This window comes from Phocoena sinus, chromosome 3 (assembly GCF_008692025.1).
Source record: "Phocoena sinus isolate mPhoSin1 chromosome 3, mPhoSin1.pri, whole genome shotgun sequence".
NCBI lineage: Eukaryota > Metazoa > Chordata > Mammalia > Artiodactyla > Phocoenidae > Phocoena > Phocoena sinus.
In genome coordinates, this window is record NC_045765.1 from 12,086,089 (window position 1) to 12,101,831 (window position 15,743).

General features: G+C 53.4%; 1 protein-coding gene across 2 annotated transcripts; it reads right to left on the reverse strand.

Moving 5' to 3' along the window:
* Window positions 1-2,308: 2,308 nt before the first annotated feature.
* On the reverse strand, window positions 2,309-14,688 carry SLC5A5 (solute carrier family 5 member 5). Of its 2 annotated transcripts, XM_032625062.1 has the most exons (15): window positions 14,228-14,584; window positions 13,281-13,346; window positions 12,852-12,903; window positions 12,602-12,669; window positions 11,528-11,682; window positions 10,954-11,094; window positions 10,744-10,873; window positions 9,807-9,895; window positions 8,974-9,086; window positions 8,829-8,899; window positions 8,293-8,379; window positions 8,034-8,227; window positions 5,810-5,934; window positions 4,942-5,057; window positions 2,309-3,831 (listed from the first exon to the last, which is right to left on the reverse strand). In XM_032625062.1, exons 1-15 carry the CDS (start codon window positions 14,582-14,584, stop codon window positions 3,667-3,669), a joined length of 1,929 nt encoding a protein of 642 aa, XP_032480953.1. In that variant the 3' UTR covers window positions 2,309-3,666. The 2 variants fall into 2 exon arrangements, 1 of the variants encoding a protein (XP_032480953.1); XR_004349016.1 differs by lacking the exon at window positions 2,309-3,831 and having other exon boundaries at window positions 8,034-8,073; window positions 14,228-14,688.
* Window positions 14,689-15,743: the final 1,055 nt, after the last annotated feature.

Consider the following 15,743-nt stretch of genomic DNA (forward strand, 5'->3'; position numbering starts at 1 on the left):
TATGCTAAATGAAATAAGCCAGACACAAAAAGACAAATAATGTATGATTCACTTATATGAGCTCCATAGAATAGTCAAATTCATAGACAAAGAATATAGAATGCCGAGGAAATTCCCTGGCTGTCCAGTGGTTAGAACTCCAAGCTTCCACTGCAGGGGGCCCAGGATTGATCCCTGGTTGGGGAACTAAGATCCTGTAAGCTTCATGGCACAGCCAAAAAATAAAATAGAATGATGGCTACCAGGGACTGGTGGGAGAGGAGAATTGGGAATTAGTATTTACGGGTATAGAATTTCAGTCTCAGATGAGTAAAAAGTTCTGGAGATGGATGGTAGTGATTGTACAACAATGTGAATGTACTTAATGCCACTGAACTATACACTTTAAAATGGTTAAAATCATGACTTTTATTTTACGTAATTTTTGCCACAAAGAGGAAAAGAAAAAATTGTAATTTTTCGGAAATCAAAACTACAATTCTGATCTTTCAAAGGCAGTATTAAGCAACTAAAGAGGCAAGACACAATTTGGGAGAAAATATTGGCAATGCTTATAACCAATGAAGAACTTGTATCCAGAATACAAAAATAATTCTTGCAACAATAAGAAAATAAAGAACCCCATTAAGAACTGGGCAAAAGATTTGAATGACACTTGGTCAAAACTATATGGATAGATAACAAGCATGTGAAAAGATGTTCAAAATCTTCAGTTATCAGAGAAATATAAATCAATACCACATTGAGATACTACCCCACACACACGAGAATGGCCAAAATTAAAAGGATGGACCATGTAAGTTCTGTCAAGGATGTTGAGCAGTTGGAACTCATATATTGTTTGTGACAATGTAAAATGAGTCAACCACTTTGGAAAACAGTTTGACAATTTCTAAAATAAACATACACCTACCCCGTTGGATCCAGCCATTTCATTCCTAAGAATTGACCCAAGAGAAATGAAAGTTCACACAAAAACATGTACACTAATGTTTTTAGCAACTTTCTTTGTAATAGCCCAAAGCTGGAAATGTTAGTCAATGGATGAACAGACGGTGGTCCATCCATACAGTGGAGTACAACTCAGCAATAGTAAGTGATGAGCTACCAATACACACAACAACATGGCTGGATCTCTAAAACAGCAGCCAGACCAGCTTGTTCTGCCTGCACTGGGAAGCCTCAGCCCTGCTCCCTGCCCCACCCCAAACTGTGCTTTGAGGAAGGACCATCAACCAGCTGAAAGTCTGGTTCCCACTTTACTCAGTCATTGATTTAAAATTCGTGATGGTCACTTTTAGGGCTTCCCTGGTGGCGCAGTGGTTGAGAGTCCGCCTGCCGATGCAGAGGACACGGGTTCGTGCCCCGGTCCGGGAAGATCCCACATGCCGCGGAGCGGCTGGGCCCGTGAGCCATGGCCGCTGAGCCTGCGCGTCTGGAGCCTGTGCTCTGCAACGGGAGAGGCCGCAGCAGTGAGAGGCCTGCGTACCGAAAAAAAAAAAAAAAAAAAAAAAAAAATTTGTGATGGTCATTTTTAAGTCCAAATCTAAAGGTCTCCATAAAACAGCCTGCACAGAGGGCCAGGTCTCTGAGTGGTCAAGAGAGGCCAGATCAGGAGGGGTACATTCATTTCCTGAGGCTGCCACAGCTTAACATAATAGAAATTAATTTTCTCTCAGTACTGGAGGCCCAAAGTTCGAAGTCAAGATGTTGGCAGGGCCGTGTTTCCTCTGAAGGCCCTAGGATAGAATCCCTCCCCTGCCTCACTCCCAGCTTCTGGTGACTCCAGCAATCCTTGGCATCCCTTGGCTTGTACGTACATTACTCATCTCTGCCTCTTTGTCCACATAGTTTTCTCCCTGTGTGTCTGTGTCTTTTCTCCTCTTCTAATAAGGACACAGTCATTAGATTCAGGGCCCATTCTAATCAGTATGACCTAATTTTTAGTTTTAATAATTTGTTTATTTTTGGCTGCATTGGGTCTTCGTTGCTGCATGCAGGCTTTCTCTAGTTGTGGCGAGCGGGGGCTACTCTTCGTTGTGGTGTGCGGGCTTCTCATTGCGGTGGCTTCTCTTTGTTGCGGAGCACAGGCTCTAGGTGTGCCGGCTTCAGTAGTTGTGGCACTTGGGCTCAGTAGTTGCGGCTCGCAGGTACTAGAGCGCAGGCTCAGTAGTTGTGGCATATAGGCTTGTAGTAGTGCTCCGTGGCATGTGGGATCTTCCTGGACCAGGGCTTGAACCCGTGTCCCTTGCACTGGCAGGCGGATTCTCAACCACTGCGCCACCAGGGAAGTCCCAGTATGACCTAATCTTAACTTGTCCAAGTACACCTGCCAAGACCCTATTTTTAAAGAAGCTTACATTCTGAGTTTCCAGGTAGACGTGAATTTTGGGGCTACCTTATTGAATCTAGTATAAGGGCTCCCACTGCTAGGTGAGCAGGGGACGCTTCTCTGGAGGCCATGGGAGCCATGGCAGTTGTGGGCAGAGGTGGGTACAGCCAGCTGTCAGTGTCACAGAAACCCCAGGGGCTGGTGCAGGGACAGTGTACAAAGGGCAGTGAGGAGGGGATCCTTTGGGAGGGAGTCAGGAGGGGAGAGAAGCTGTGTGTCTGGGAAGGCAGTGTAATGCACCCTAGCATGGGAGTGATCACCTTGCTCTGATGCTTTAAATACTCAGGTTTATTCATCATAGGCTCGGGGATAGTGATAAAGAGATTTGCACTCAGATCTGACTGAGGAGATCTAGGGTGACAGCCAAAATGATTTTTCAGAGAAGACAGAACATCAAGAGTCCATTTATTTGATGTGCATGGATGAAGTCTCCAACCAAGGGTCAGACGCGTCTCTGGTATGTGAGCTCGCCTGTATACCAGCAACACATCGTCAACGGAGCCTCCGCCTCATGTAGCACCCAGGTCTGTCCCCGACCTGACCCGACTCACTGTGTGACCTCAGGCAACCTCGCTGAGCCTCAGTTTCTTCCTCTGTAAAGTGGGCTCATGGTCCTTAATGGATGAGATGGGTAAAGTGTCCAGGCACAGAAGGAAGGCTGAAAACATTATTCTTCCTTTCTCCTTCCCTCCTCCTCACAAGATCAGAGGCCATGTGACGTCTGTCCCTCCAAAGGGGGGAAAATAGGGAAGGGATGAAGGAGGGAGAGCTGGTGTCTAACTCTCGATGAGTGTCTGGTTTGTTCTGTGACCTTGGCCAAGTCAATGCCCCTTTCCAGGCCTTGGTTTCCCTACCTGTGAAGTGGGCACAAGGGGTTGGGCCTGAGGACGTCCAAAATCATTGCTAAGGTTCAGATAATTCCCAGGGAAGAACTGGGGTCTTTCTCAGACCCCAGTGTTGGGCCTGGGGTTTTCCCATGTTGTCCAGAGGGGACTCCAATATCTTACTTTTGTAGGTAGAGAAATATCTGGCCTTGTTTTGGGGGAGTGGGCAGGGGTGCAGCATCTAAGACTTGGGTCCAGCTGGAAGGAGAAGGCAGGATAAAATGACTTTCTGGAGGTGGGGCTTCACCTCTTCCCATAGGGTAGGGACGTGCAGTCCCGAGCTTATTTGCATATGATGTGGCCTTGCCAATAGGAGCCCAAGACCATCGGCTCATGGCCTGGGATTGGCTCCCCTGGGGTTCCATCCCAGGCGGTCAGTTCCTGACTGCCTCAGAGGTCTGTCTCTCGCAGGTTAAGACCTTTGTCATGTTCACTGCCTGGGGTCCTGGAGCCAGCTCCATTCATCTCCTTCTGACCCAGGAAGAGCAGATGGTCCTCGTCAGTGGGCAGGAAGTCAGGAGGCCTCTTGGTTCCTGGGGACAATTCTTCAGCACCCTAGGGGGAGGAGAGAAGAAAGACCCTGTCATAAAGACCACTTCTGCTGTGTCAGCTCAGATATCCTCCAGTTGGGGACAGAGGGCCTGGGAGGACAGAACCTGGGCAGAGTTGCACAATATCCCCTTGTCCAGTGCACAGGTCAGTCCTGTCCCTTCTGCCTCAAAAACCTCCATCCACTTCTCTCCCCCGTGCCCGTGTCACCTACAGTCCAGGCCATCAGAGCTTCCATGGATGCCTGCCCACATCCTCTCTCTGACTCTGCCTATTGTTCTTCCAGAGAATGAATATTTTCCCACAGCAGCTGGAGGGAGCTTTAAAACACTTAAGCCAAATCCACTCCTTCCCCAGCCCTCACCGTTGAGTCTGCGCTGGCCTCAGACCCTTTGCACCTGCTGTGCCCTCCACCAAGAATGCCCTTCCCTCAGATTTCCCTATGGCTGTCTCCTTCTCATTCTGGACTCTATTAATGTCCCCTCTTCCAAGAGGCTATCCCCATCATAGGATTCTGCTTTATTTTCTTCCTAATATTCACCACCTGCTTAGATCCTATTCCTTTCTTGGTTTAGCTTTCTTCTGCTCCTGCCAGTACAGGTCTGGGTACACAGCAAGTGCTTAATAAATAAGGGAATGAAACAGGGATTCCAAAGCAAGAGCAGGCCTGGATCAGACCCCCCAGGGACAATGTTTCTTAAACTCAGGACATTCCAATAGCAGCCACACGGCTTTGGCCAAGGTTGGTCTACTCCCTGTGGTGTTTCTTACGTAAGAGTTTTCCTAAGTTGACTCACTTTTGAATTAAGCAATTTTCTTTTCAGGAGACACTTTATATCAACACCAAAAGACAAACCAGTTTCACTTGCCATAGATTGGAAGTAATTGTAAAAACAGATACGATGAAAATGAATTCTGCTCCGTGCTTGTTAAAGGGGAAGGTGTTGAAGACACATTAGCTCCCAACTGAGCCTTTCCACAGGAGGTAAGGAGAAGTTGAGAAAGACAAACATGCTGACTCACCCTGTCACTTCCCTGAGTTGTGGCCACACACAGAGCACCCGAAGCCACTTCACTGCCCCCCCCCCAACTCCGAGAGCACAGCCCTAGACTGACCTTCATCAAGCTGTCATCCAGGGCGGCCACTTCTTCCTTAGGGGCCACAGATGCCGTCTGCCGTGTGAGGTCCCACCACAGCAGACCAGGACCCAGGGCACTGCGCTTGGTGGGGACTGAGGGGGCAGAGAGAAAATGGAATTATTTAGCGAGGGGTGGGGGGCGGGGACTGGAGACCAGGCCCTGGGGAGGGGAAGGGAGAGCTCTGATGGTTTCCAATCCGAGATCTGACAGTGACCCACTGGGGACACTGGCAAGTCTCTGCCCCCCTCTGGGTTTCAGTTGTCTCATCTATACAGTGAGGGGTTGTAATAGCACAACAGTGGATGGCCAGGAGGGTCCGGCACATGGTTCCGTTCACTCCTATGTCCCTATCGTCTAGAATATTGCCCAACAGAGAAAGACTCAATAAAGGCCTGGTGAATGTGAAGTCTGAGACTCAGGAAGCGAGAACAGGTGCTATTATCTCTGTTGATTTCTTTTGATCTCTTTCCACTTCTCCATGGGATTCAGAATTCCTGGAGGAGCGCAGAATTGCTAAGGCCTTGATGAGAAGATATATCAGCACCAGGGACAGCGTCTCGTGGCCCTACCGGCCTTCCTCTCGCAAAGGCTTAATTTTGGGGGGCGAAGAGGGAATAGAGAGGTGGATAGGGGATGCCTCTGTTTCTGCCTTTGCAAAATAGGACGAGTCCCACGAGGTGGAGGGTTGTCCTGAAGGTGATGCAGCACAAAGGGTGTAGATGCGGCTAGCACACAGTGGCCACTTGGCCGGCAGAAGGGTCCTTCCTTCCCTCCCTGCCTGGTGGGTCCTAGAGGCAGAGGGATGGACAGGATGACTTCTAAGAATGCTACACGCCCTCCTTACCCGTCAGGCAGCTGACGAGAGCTCCACATAGCACGGTGCTCACTGTGCCCAGGGCACCATAATAGAGATAGGAAATGGCGTAGAAGCTGTCAGTTAAGGTGGGTGGATCAGGGTCCATTTCGAGGCTGGGGGAGGGAGAGTTGAGCATGAGTCTAAAATCCACTCCCAGCCCATTTGCTTCTTCCTGTCTCCACTCCCACGACCCAGCCCAGTCCTCCATTATTGCTCATCTGGCCATGTGCCAGTTCTCCTTCCCTGCTGCTATCCCACCAACACCCTCAGGCATTCTGTGCACACAAGCAGAGGGAGCATTACTAAAATGTAACTCAGATCACCTCCTGCTACTTCTCATCACCCTCCATGGATCCCTATTGCCCTCAGAATCAAACCAAATTAAGCTCTAAGAAGAAAACAGCTGTGAACCTTTATGACCTTGGATTTGGCAATAGTTTCTTAGATATGACACCAAAAGCACAAGCAGCCAAAGAAAACATAGAGGGAATTCCCTGGCGGTCCAGTGGTTAGGACTCCTTGCTTTCACTGCTGAGGGGGTGGGTTCAATCCCTGGTCAGGGAACTAAGATCCTAAAAACCACGTAGCACAGCCAAACAAAACAAAACAAAGAAAACATAGATAAACAGGACTTCATCAAAATGGAAAACTTTTGTATATCAAAGGATACTGTCAACAGAATGAACGACAACACACAGAATGAAAGAAAATGTTTGCAAATCGTACATCTGATAAGGATCTAATATCCAGCATTATAAAGATATAAAGAATATATAAATTACAACTCAACAATGAAAAGACAAATGGCCCGGTTTAAAAATGAGCAAGGGATCTGAGGAGACATTTCTCCAAAGAAGATATAAATATGGCCAGTAAGCACGTGAAAAGATGGTCAACATCCTTAGTCATTAGGGAAACACAAATCAAAACCACAATGAGATATCACTTCATACCCAATAGGATGGCTAGGGTTTTTAAGAGGGGAAAATAACAAGTATCGGAGAGGATGTGGAGAAATTGGAACACTCATATATTGCTGGAGGGAATGTAAAATGATGTAGTCACTGTGGAAAACAGTCTGGTGGCTCCTCAGAAAGTTAAACATAGAATTACCATATGATCCAGCAATTCCACTCCTAGGTATATATCCAGAGAAATGAAAACATATGTCTACACCAGTACTTGTACACAAATGTTCATAGCAGCACTGTTCACAATCACTAAATGTCCATCAACTGATAAAGGATAAATAAAATGGATCCATCCATACAGTGAAATAGTACTCAGCCATAAAAGGAATGAAGCACTGATACATGCTACAATGTGGATGGACCTTAAAAACACCATGTGAGTGAAGGAAGCCAGAGACAACAGGCCGTATGTTGTACAGTTTCATTCATATGAACTGTACAGAATAGGCAAATCCATAGTGACAGAAACTGGATTAGTGGTTGCCAGGGGCTAGAGGAAGGTGGAAATGGGGAGTGACTGCTAAAGCGTACAGAGTTTTATTTTTTGGTCTTTTTTGTTTCGTTTGTTTTTGAGGTAATGAAAATGTTCTTCAGTTAGTGGTGATGATTGTATAACCTGGGGAATATACTAAAAGCCACTTTTAAACAGCTAATTTTATGGTCTGTAAATGATATCTCAATTTAGAAAAAGAATCAGATTCCTCTGGCTGGACCTCTTCTCCTATCCTTACTCCTCTCATTAAATCCACCCCAACCTCACCATAGTTGGAATGCACTAAAGTGAACACTGGGGGACTTCCCCGGTGGCGCAGTGGTTAAGAATCCGCCTGCCAGTGCAGGGGACACGGGTTCGATGCCTGGTCCGGGAAGATCCCACATGCCGGGGAGCAACTAAGCCCGCGAGGCACAACTGTTGAAGCCCGCGCACCTAGAGCCCGTGCTCCGCAACAAGAGAAGCCACCGCGATGAGAAGCCCGCGCGCCACAACGAAGAGTAGCCCCCGCTCGCCGCAACTAGAGAAAGCCTGCACGCAGCAATGAAGACCCAACGCAGCCAAAATAAATAAATAAATAAGTAAATAAATAAATAAATAAACTGAACCCTGGTCTCAGAGCCTTTGCACTTTCTTTCCCCTCTGCTGGGAATGCCCTTCCCTCACTTCTTCCTGCTCCCCGCTCCTCCTCTCAATCGGGCCAGGATCCCTCCCTGGTCACGCCTCCTGCTCACACCAGCTCGCTCACCTGGAGGCCCTGCTGGAGGCGTTGGCGGCGAGAAGCGGGTCTAGGATGCCAGAGGCGTTGGCCGAGGGCACAGCACAGCCGGCGGCCGATGAAGGCAGGACCCCCATGGACTGCGCGCTAGGCGGGTACAGAGTGGCACCCACGGCCACCCACAGCGAGAGCGCCAAGCCCACCGCCAGCCCGGACAGGACGCCCTGATGGGGGACCCAGTGTCAGTGGAGGGTATTCCCAGCCCCTCACCTCGCTCACCCCCACTCACCAGCGTATTGCAGGCGGGGAGGAACATTCCCAGGATGAAAGCTCCTAGGAGGGGGCCGCTGATGACTCCCATGATGGTGAAGGAGCCCTGGGAGAGTGGGTGGGGTTGAGACTGAGAGCAGAGCTCTCCCACCTTTCCTGTCCTCAGTTTACCCGCTGGGAAAGGAAGACCTGGGGAATTCTACTGTGGACCTTGAGACTCCTCTGTGCCCTAAAGGGGAGGCGACTCCTTGTGCCTGCCTCTCTCCCAAAGATGCTGATTCTCTCTCTTGACAAACTTGGTTCCACCTCCAGGCCAGAAGGAGGCCCTTCTTGCCCCCAGGCCACCACTCCCGCTCCTAGCTGCCCCTCATCCCCCATCCCCCCCCCCCCCCGCTTTTGGCCAGGTGGCTGCAGGAATTATCCTGCCTGTGGCATCAGTCAGAACTCAGTTCTGCCGCTGACATGTGTAACCTTCTCGGAGCCTCATTTCAACGTGGATGTTGCCTCACCTCCTGGGGAGATTAGGGCAGGGTGGGGAGCGGGAGCGGGGCTCACCTCGAGAACGCCACCCCCCAGCAGGGAGGACAGAGCTGCCACAGTGAGACAGGCCGAGCCGTAGATGAGTGCTGTAGTGGATGGGGATGGCACTGTCAGCGGGGAGAGGCTGCCCTGGTCCCCCACCCGGGTCCCCCCAACTCACACAGCCCCTTGGAGATGATGACAAGTCTCCGGGGGGTCAGACTCGGCAGCCGAGGTTTGATGAGGTCCTCCACAGTGACAGCAGCCATGGCATTGATGCTGGTGGATGCAGTGCTGGCGGGTACAAGGGAGGGGAGAGGGGTGTCCTCAGGCCACATCAAGGGATTGGCCACACACACCCTGGGGCCTACCTGCTAGGGGAGGCCCCCAGCTGCCCACACCATCTGGCCTGCCAGGACCCCCAGCCAGCCCGAGGGCAGAGGCAGGGGCGACAGAATTCCTCAGGAGTGGAGATGTCCACATCTCCACACTCCCCCATAGACCTGAGACACCCTCTCAGGAGCAAGGACACCCGTGACCAAGGCCACAAATGACACAAGTTCTCATTACAGAGCAATAATGGGGTGCAGAGAACAGTCTCATGGAACTCTGGTCACAGCAGGAGCAGGCCACAAGTTGTAGAAGATTTGAAACTACCAGAGTGTGAGGCCCCTGAGGGCAAGAGTGGGTGACCGCTTGGCCATGGCTGTGCCCCAGTATTTAGAACAGCAGTACCTGCCACATAGGTGCTTATCAAACATTTGTTCGGGGGATGGAGGACAGAAAGAAGGGAAAGGAGTCTCGTGTGGCCCTGCCGGGGAATAAGACGGTAAAGACTCCGGAGCTGGGGTCCGGATGCCCAGGGTGTGCCCTTTGCCAGAGCCCACCTGATGGGGACTGAGCAGTAAATGATGGACATGCCCAGAACATTCCATCTCACAGGGGAGTGGCTGGTAGAGACAAGGAGGACCCACGGGCTCAGATGCGGCCAAGTGAGCAAGCTGTGCCACTCACCTGAGGGTGCCACTGTAGGCACAGGCCAGAAAGAGCCCAGGGACTCCAGGCAGGTCCACGAAGATGTCCAGCACCATCAAGGGCATGTACTGGGGGGAGTCGGGGGTCAACCTCCAGGACAGCAGCACCCCAAGGGCAGGGGCTTCTGTCTGTCCTTACACTGCACGTCCCCAGCACCCTGTACAGACCAGGCTCACAGTGGGCACTTAGTGTGTGTGTGTTTGTTGATCGACTTTGTGATACCATGCAAAGAGCCCTGGGACCTGAGTGAGGCAAGGTCCTGTGTCATCCCCACTTTACTGATGGAGCCAGTGGGACCAAAGAGGTACACACCTTGCTTGAGGTTACACAGTCAGACAGTCCAGGATCTGACCCCAGAGGAGGATCTGATGGGATGGTCTTGCAGCCTCTGCCAGCTCTGAACCCCAGGGTCAGAGATCCCGCCAGGGTGTGCAGGTCTAGGTCTTGGCCCTGGTGCTGCCCCTGACTTGCCTGTGGACCTCAGGCAATTGCTCTACCCACGACCTCCTGCCTCAGTTTCCTCATCTGTACGTCAAGGGCCATGGCAACCTTGGCCTCATCACATGTTGAACGATTTGATGGGAAATTAACTGCTTGTGAAGGGAACAGCATAAGGCACAGAGTAGACACTTGGGACATGAGAGAGGGTCATTATGGTTAATGTCATCATTTCATGATGGACCATGGTCCCATCTCCTCCTTGATAGCCTTCAGGGAGTCTGAAATGCCCCTCCCCTACTCCCTCCCATGGCTTCCCATCACCTCCCAGATCCTCCTGTGAGCTGAGCTCTTTCCTGCCTCTGGACCTTTGCACAGGCTGTCTCTACTTTTCCACTCTCACCCGCAGAGACTCATCCAGAGGTTCACAGTGGGGGTGGGTAGATAGAAGTGGCCTAGGAGCCTGGACCAGACTCACCTGGTCTGGGGCAGAGATACGCCCTGCCAGGAGAGGGTCACAGTCAAGGTAGAACGTGAACATGACGATGCCACAGAAAGCGGCACTGGACACGATCAGGAACAGGCCCAGTTGGTTGACGAGCACGGCCCTGGGGGGAGAGGTGGTCTCAGAAGGGGAGGGGAGCAGCACGTCCCCGAAGTATCCACTTTGCCCCTCCCAAATACTCACAGCTTGGCCTGTTTCTCCGTGCGACAGGCCATGTAGCGCTGCACCTGTGCTTGGTTCACACCATACATTGAAAGCCATACCAATGTGCCACCGACAACAAAAGTCCAGAATGTGTAGCGGCTCCTTGGGTCCAGGTCAAAGCTGGATGAGGGCAGGGAAAGTCAGCCATGTGGGGATGCCACACTGACTTCACCCACCCAAAGTGCCCCAGATAGCCATTCTGCACCTTATGGGCCTTAAAGGGATATTTGGGGTAGGTTCTGAAATGTGACTAGGAGTTTGAATCATCCATGTATGCATTCAGAAAACATTTTTTCTATGTTCAGCTGGGAGCTCAGAGAGCCTGCAGTCCCCAGTCTGGGCTAGGGGGTGGTGTGGTGCAGAAGTCTGGGCCAGATGGAGGGATGGGGGCTGTGGGAGTACAGAGAGGGGGAGCCAGGGTTCTGTCCGTGGGGAGTCTCGGGAGGGGAGCAAGGAGGGCTTCCTGGAGCAGGAGGCATTGGCTGGCTTCTCCCAGGGCAGACAGATGTCAGCTCCATCGTTTGGCAGTATCCCCCTTTATGTTTTCACTTACTCCATCAGGTTGATCCTGGAGTGGTTCTTGGCAAGCTCAAGTACTTGCCCAGGTCCACCCACGAGCATAGTTCCGCGAGCCAGGACAACCCAGAAACCACTCAGCATCACTAAGACCTGAAACACGTCGGTCCAGATCACAGCCTTCATGCCGCCCTGCAAGATGTGACAGGGAGGGAGACAGGGTGTCAGACGGGAATCTGTCTGGGGCCTACAGGACAGGGCAGAGGTAGGAGGGAGAAGGAGTCAGGTAGTGGACCTGGCTGGGGCCAACCTGACCTGGCCTCCAGCAGTGGCTGGGACCAATACCCCTCTCTGCCTCGGTTTCCTTATCTGTAAAATGGGGGTAATAACAGTACCTTCCTCAGGGTATCATTGTGAGGACTAAATTAGTTACTATAAGAAAAATATTTGGAAGAGCATCTGGCACATACAAGTGTTCAGTGAGTGATGGCTGCCACCATTATTATCATTATTAGTACTACTGTTATTATTAGCTGTTGTTTTTACTCATCCAGCCTTCATGTCTTTGGCATGTTCTTCATGTTTTTGTCTTGGCAGCCCCTGGATTTTCCTTTGGAGAAGCCCCTTCCCCCACCCAGGTCACTTGGGTGAAGCTAACCCTGCTCCCAGCTCCAGGAATAGCCAATCAGAACACCCTAGCCACCCAAACATCTGTGAGTGGCTCATCCTTCACAGAATACCAGAGCCAGCCAAACAGAGCCCTTCGGGGACTTCAGCCAGCCCATCCTGAAATTGGAACTCACTTGCTGCTGGAAGGAAGCCAAAAGGGATGGAAGCCTGGAGCTAATGAGGTCCCTAGAGATGCGAGAGGGGCCCAGAAGACTCTGTTGTAGCCCCTGGATCCACCCATGCCTGAAGCTAGCTTGTCCTTGGACTTTCAGCAATAAACCTTTCAAATCACCTTTCATAATAAAGATGAGGAAGTAGGCCCAGTTGGGACACAGGCTTCCTCCGGAGGAAGGGAAGGTAGGGAGTGGATGGGCCTGCCCACAGTCTCTCCCACTCAGTGGACATGGAGCCCCACATCGGGTGGGGGTAGGGGGACATTCACCACAGTAGTGTAGAAGGTGCAGATGACTCCGGTAGACAGGAGCGATGCCCAGATGTCCAGCCCTGTCACTGCAAGGAGACCCTCCCATTAGGCCGCTGTGCAGGGTGTAAACTTGGCCTCCACTCTCTAGGGCCCTCTTCTCTCCAGGAGGATACTTCCCTCCCAAGTCTCTCCTAGGGCTGCCCCTTCCTTCCCCTGGTCCAGTCTCTAAGCTTTTGTCCCCTCCCCGTCACCCTCCCCCGAGTCAAACCTTGGTTCAGGATGAGCGCGGGGGCGTAGATCACGATGCCGGTGTACAGCATCTGCAGGTAGAGGGCAGGGGCAGGTGAGTAGGGGCGGGGGCATTGGGGGGCTGGTGGGTTAAGAAGGCATTAGGAGATAGGGGGAGAAGGGTGGTTGGGGTACGTGACTGGGGGCAGATGGGCAGGGCCACGTAGGGTCGCGGCGGGCTCGGGTAGCGCGTTTGCGGGAGGCCTGTGGTCCAAACTTGTATTATAGATGAAGCCTCTTGGGGGCGGGGCCAGGCGGGGTTGTGGGCGGGGCCTAGGCAAGGCTTTGCGGGTGGGGGCGGGACCCACGGGGCGGGGTCGTGAGGGAAAGAAGAGGGCTCTGGGTGGGACCGACAAAGATTTGACCCGAGCTGGACCCTGGGGGCGAGGGCGGGGCCGAGGCCACTCACTGTAGCCACCAGGTACTGCAGGGTCCCGCAGAGCCGCACAGCGCGGCTGAAGCGCAGCTCCAGATACTGCAAGGAGGAGCCGAGGGCTCATGGTCACTTGGAATGGCCTTACCCAGGGGTCCGACGCGTCTGGAGTCCTTCACTCGCCCTCTTGGCTTCTGCCCGCCCTCGGGAGGGCAACTGCGCTCTCCGCACTCTTGCCCACGGGGGCTCCCGCCCGGAGCACACATTCCGACCTACCTGCACACACCTGCGCACACGCGCCATCCCCGCGCCTGTGCACACGGCGTGTGCCCAGGAGGACTGAGCCATCAAGTGTGTACACATCAGCCCCACCCACTCCCATTCATGTCTGATCATCCCCCGGGGCTGCCGCCTCTCTGAGTCAACTTTGGCAAGATACAGACAGTGCCTGTAGCAGGCTGCCTACCGTACACTGGTCAAGATTTTAATCACTTTGCTCACTGCCCTGGAGGCAGGTCCTGTAATTAGCCCAGTTTGACGTTTGGGAAACCCGAGCAGAGAGGCAACCCCTTGCCGAAGGTAGGAGGAGGCGGGGATGTCGGATTTCGAATCCTGAGCCCGCCGTCCGGCGAGCACTCGGGTGTACGCAAGCCCAGGCATGTGGGTTGCAAGTGTGTGCCTGTGCGCACGTGAGTGCGCTCCTGGCCGAGCCTGGCCACGCCCTGACCGGGTTTCCACCAAAGAGAATCCAGACGCCGGCTCGTCTCCCTCCTTCCTGCCCCTGGCCCCAGTGCCTGGGGCTTCTTCCCACAACCCTCACCACCTGTCCGCCCGGGGGCCCCCCCACATTAAAGCACTAAGGAGCCCGCCTGCGGCCCCCTGCACTGCAGCTCAAATCCTCAGGATCTCCCCCCCCCCCCCCCCCCGCGACCCTGCGTTCCCAGCCAGGCAGGTCCTGACGCTGCCAGGCCTCTGCCTGGTACCTGGTAGGTGCTGGTGAGGCCCAGGCGGTAGAAGACCGGCAGGAAGAGCAGCGCAGTGAGCAGAGAGTTGAGCAGCTGTCCCAGGCACATCCAGAGGAACTTGAGGCCGTAGCGGTAGGCCTCGGCCGGCACGCCCAGCACCTGTACCGCCGACATGAAGCTGGCGGCCAGCGAGAGGCCAACGGGCAAGGCAGTCAGGCTCCGGCCCCCGGTGAAGAAATCCTCGGCGCTGCGCTGCCCGCCCCGGGCTAGCCCGACCCATAGTCCGATGCCGGTGGACACCAGCAGCATGAGGGCGAAGACCCCGTAGTCCCAGGCTCCGAACGTGGCCCGCGCCCCTGCCTCGACGGCGGCCATGAGGTGCGGGTGAGGGGACCAGGCGTGTCCTCCGCCCTCCCAGCCACCCCGCGTGTCTCGGGTAAGGGAAGTTGGCAGTGGCAGAGGAGGCAGGACTGCGCAGAGGTGGGAGGATGCTCGGCCTCGGCAGCTACACGGCAAGCCTGTCCCCTTTGGTCCCCCGCGGGCCGGGGCTCCCTGGGCAAGGAATCTGTGGCTCCTTGCTGCGGTCGCCTGTCTCCCTGTCCCTCCTCTTCGTCTTCGTGTCTGTCTCCACCGTCTGTCTGCCTGTCCGTCCACCTGGCCTCCCACTCGGTCCGACTGCCAGGTGCAGCTGTGCGTCCACCACCCAGACGTCTGTCCCTCTCCCTGGGAGCTGTGCTCAGCGCTGACTGCAGGAGGTCTCGGTGGGGCTTAAAGGGGCAGCTCGCGGTGGCGGGCTGTGGATTTATTGGGCTCCCGGGTCAGCAAAACTCCGCCCCCAGACGTGGGGGCGGGCAGGACCCGCACCCTTTCCTCCCTGGATTCGATCGGATAAGCCGGGACAGGACACGTAGGTGGCTGCTGGGGGAGGTGGGGTGGGGTGGCGGAGCTGGGGAGGCTCCCAAATGCCCCCCGCCTTGCTTCGTGTGGCACTTTCCGCTGACCATAAGCTGTTAATGCCTCCCTTTGACAGGTGGGGAAACTGAGGTTCTGAGATGGCATGTCGCTCACCCAAGGCCACTCAGCCTGGAGCAGTGGCTGTACCATTCAAATCCCCACTGTGCTTTTTGCACCTTGAGCTACGGGGAGCTCACTCACCCACAGGAGTGGGGTTTACTTTCAAGGTTGCAGGGTCCCATAAGGAAAGTTTGCTCTGCTTGAAACACCGCCCCCAACTGGCACCACGACCCACTCCCTTTCTCTAGAACCTAGAGGGAGGGCATCACCAAACCCCACTCTCAGGCTAAGTTGAGTGGGAGGCATTCAAGTCCTGAATGCATACATATTTGAGGAAGTCTTTGCTTCTCTCTGGGCCTCAGTTTCCCCATCTGTAAATGGGGGTAAAATAGCCCTTGCCTCAGAGGAGTAAATTGAACCTGCATAACAAAAGCCTGGCACAGAGTAAGTACCTCATTCATTCATTCCTTTGTCCATTCATTGGTTCCTTCACCAAACATGCACTGAGTGTCTACCCTGT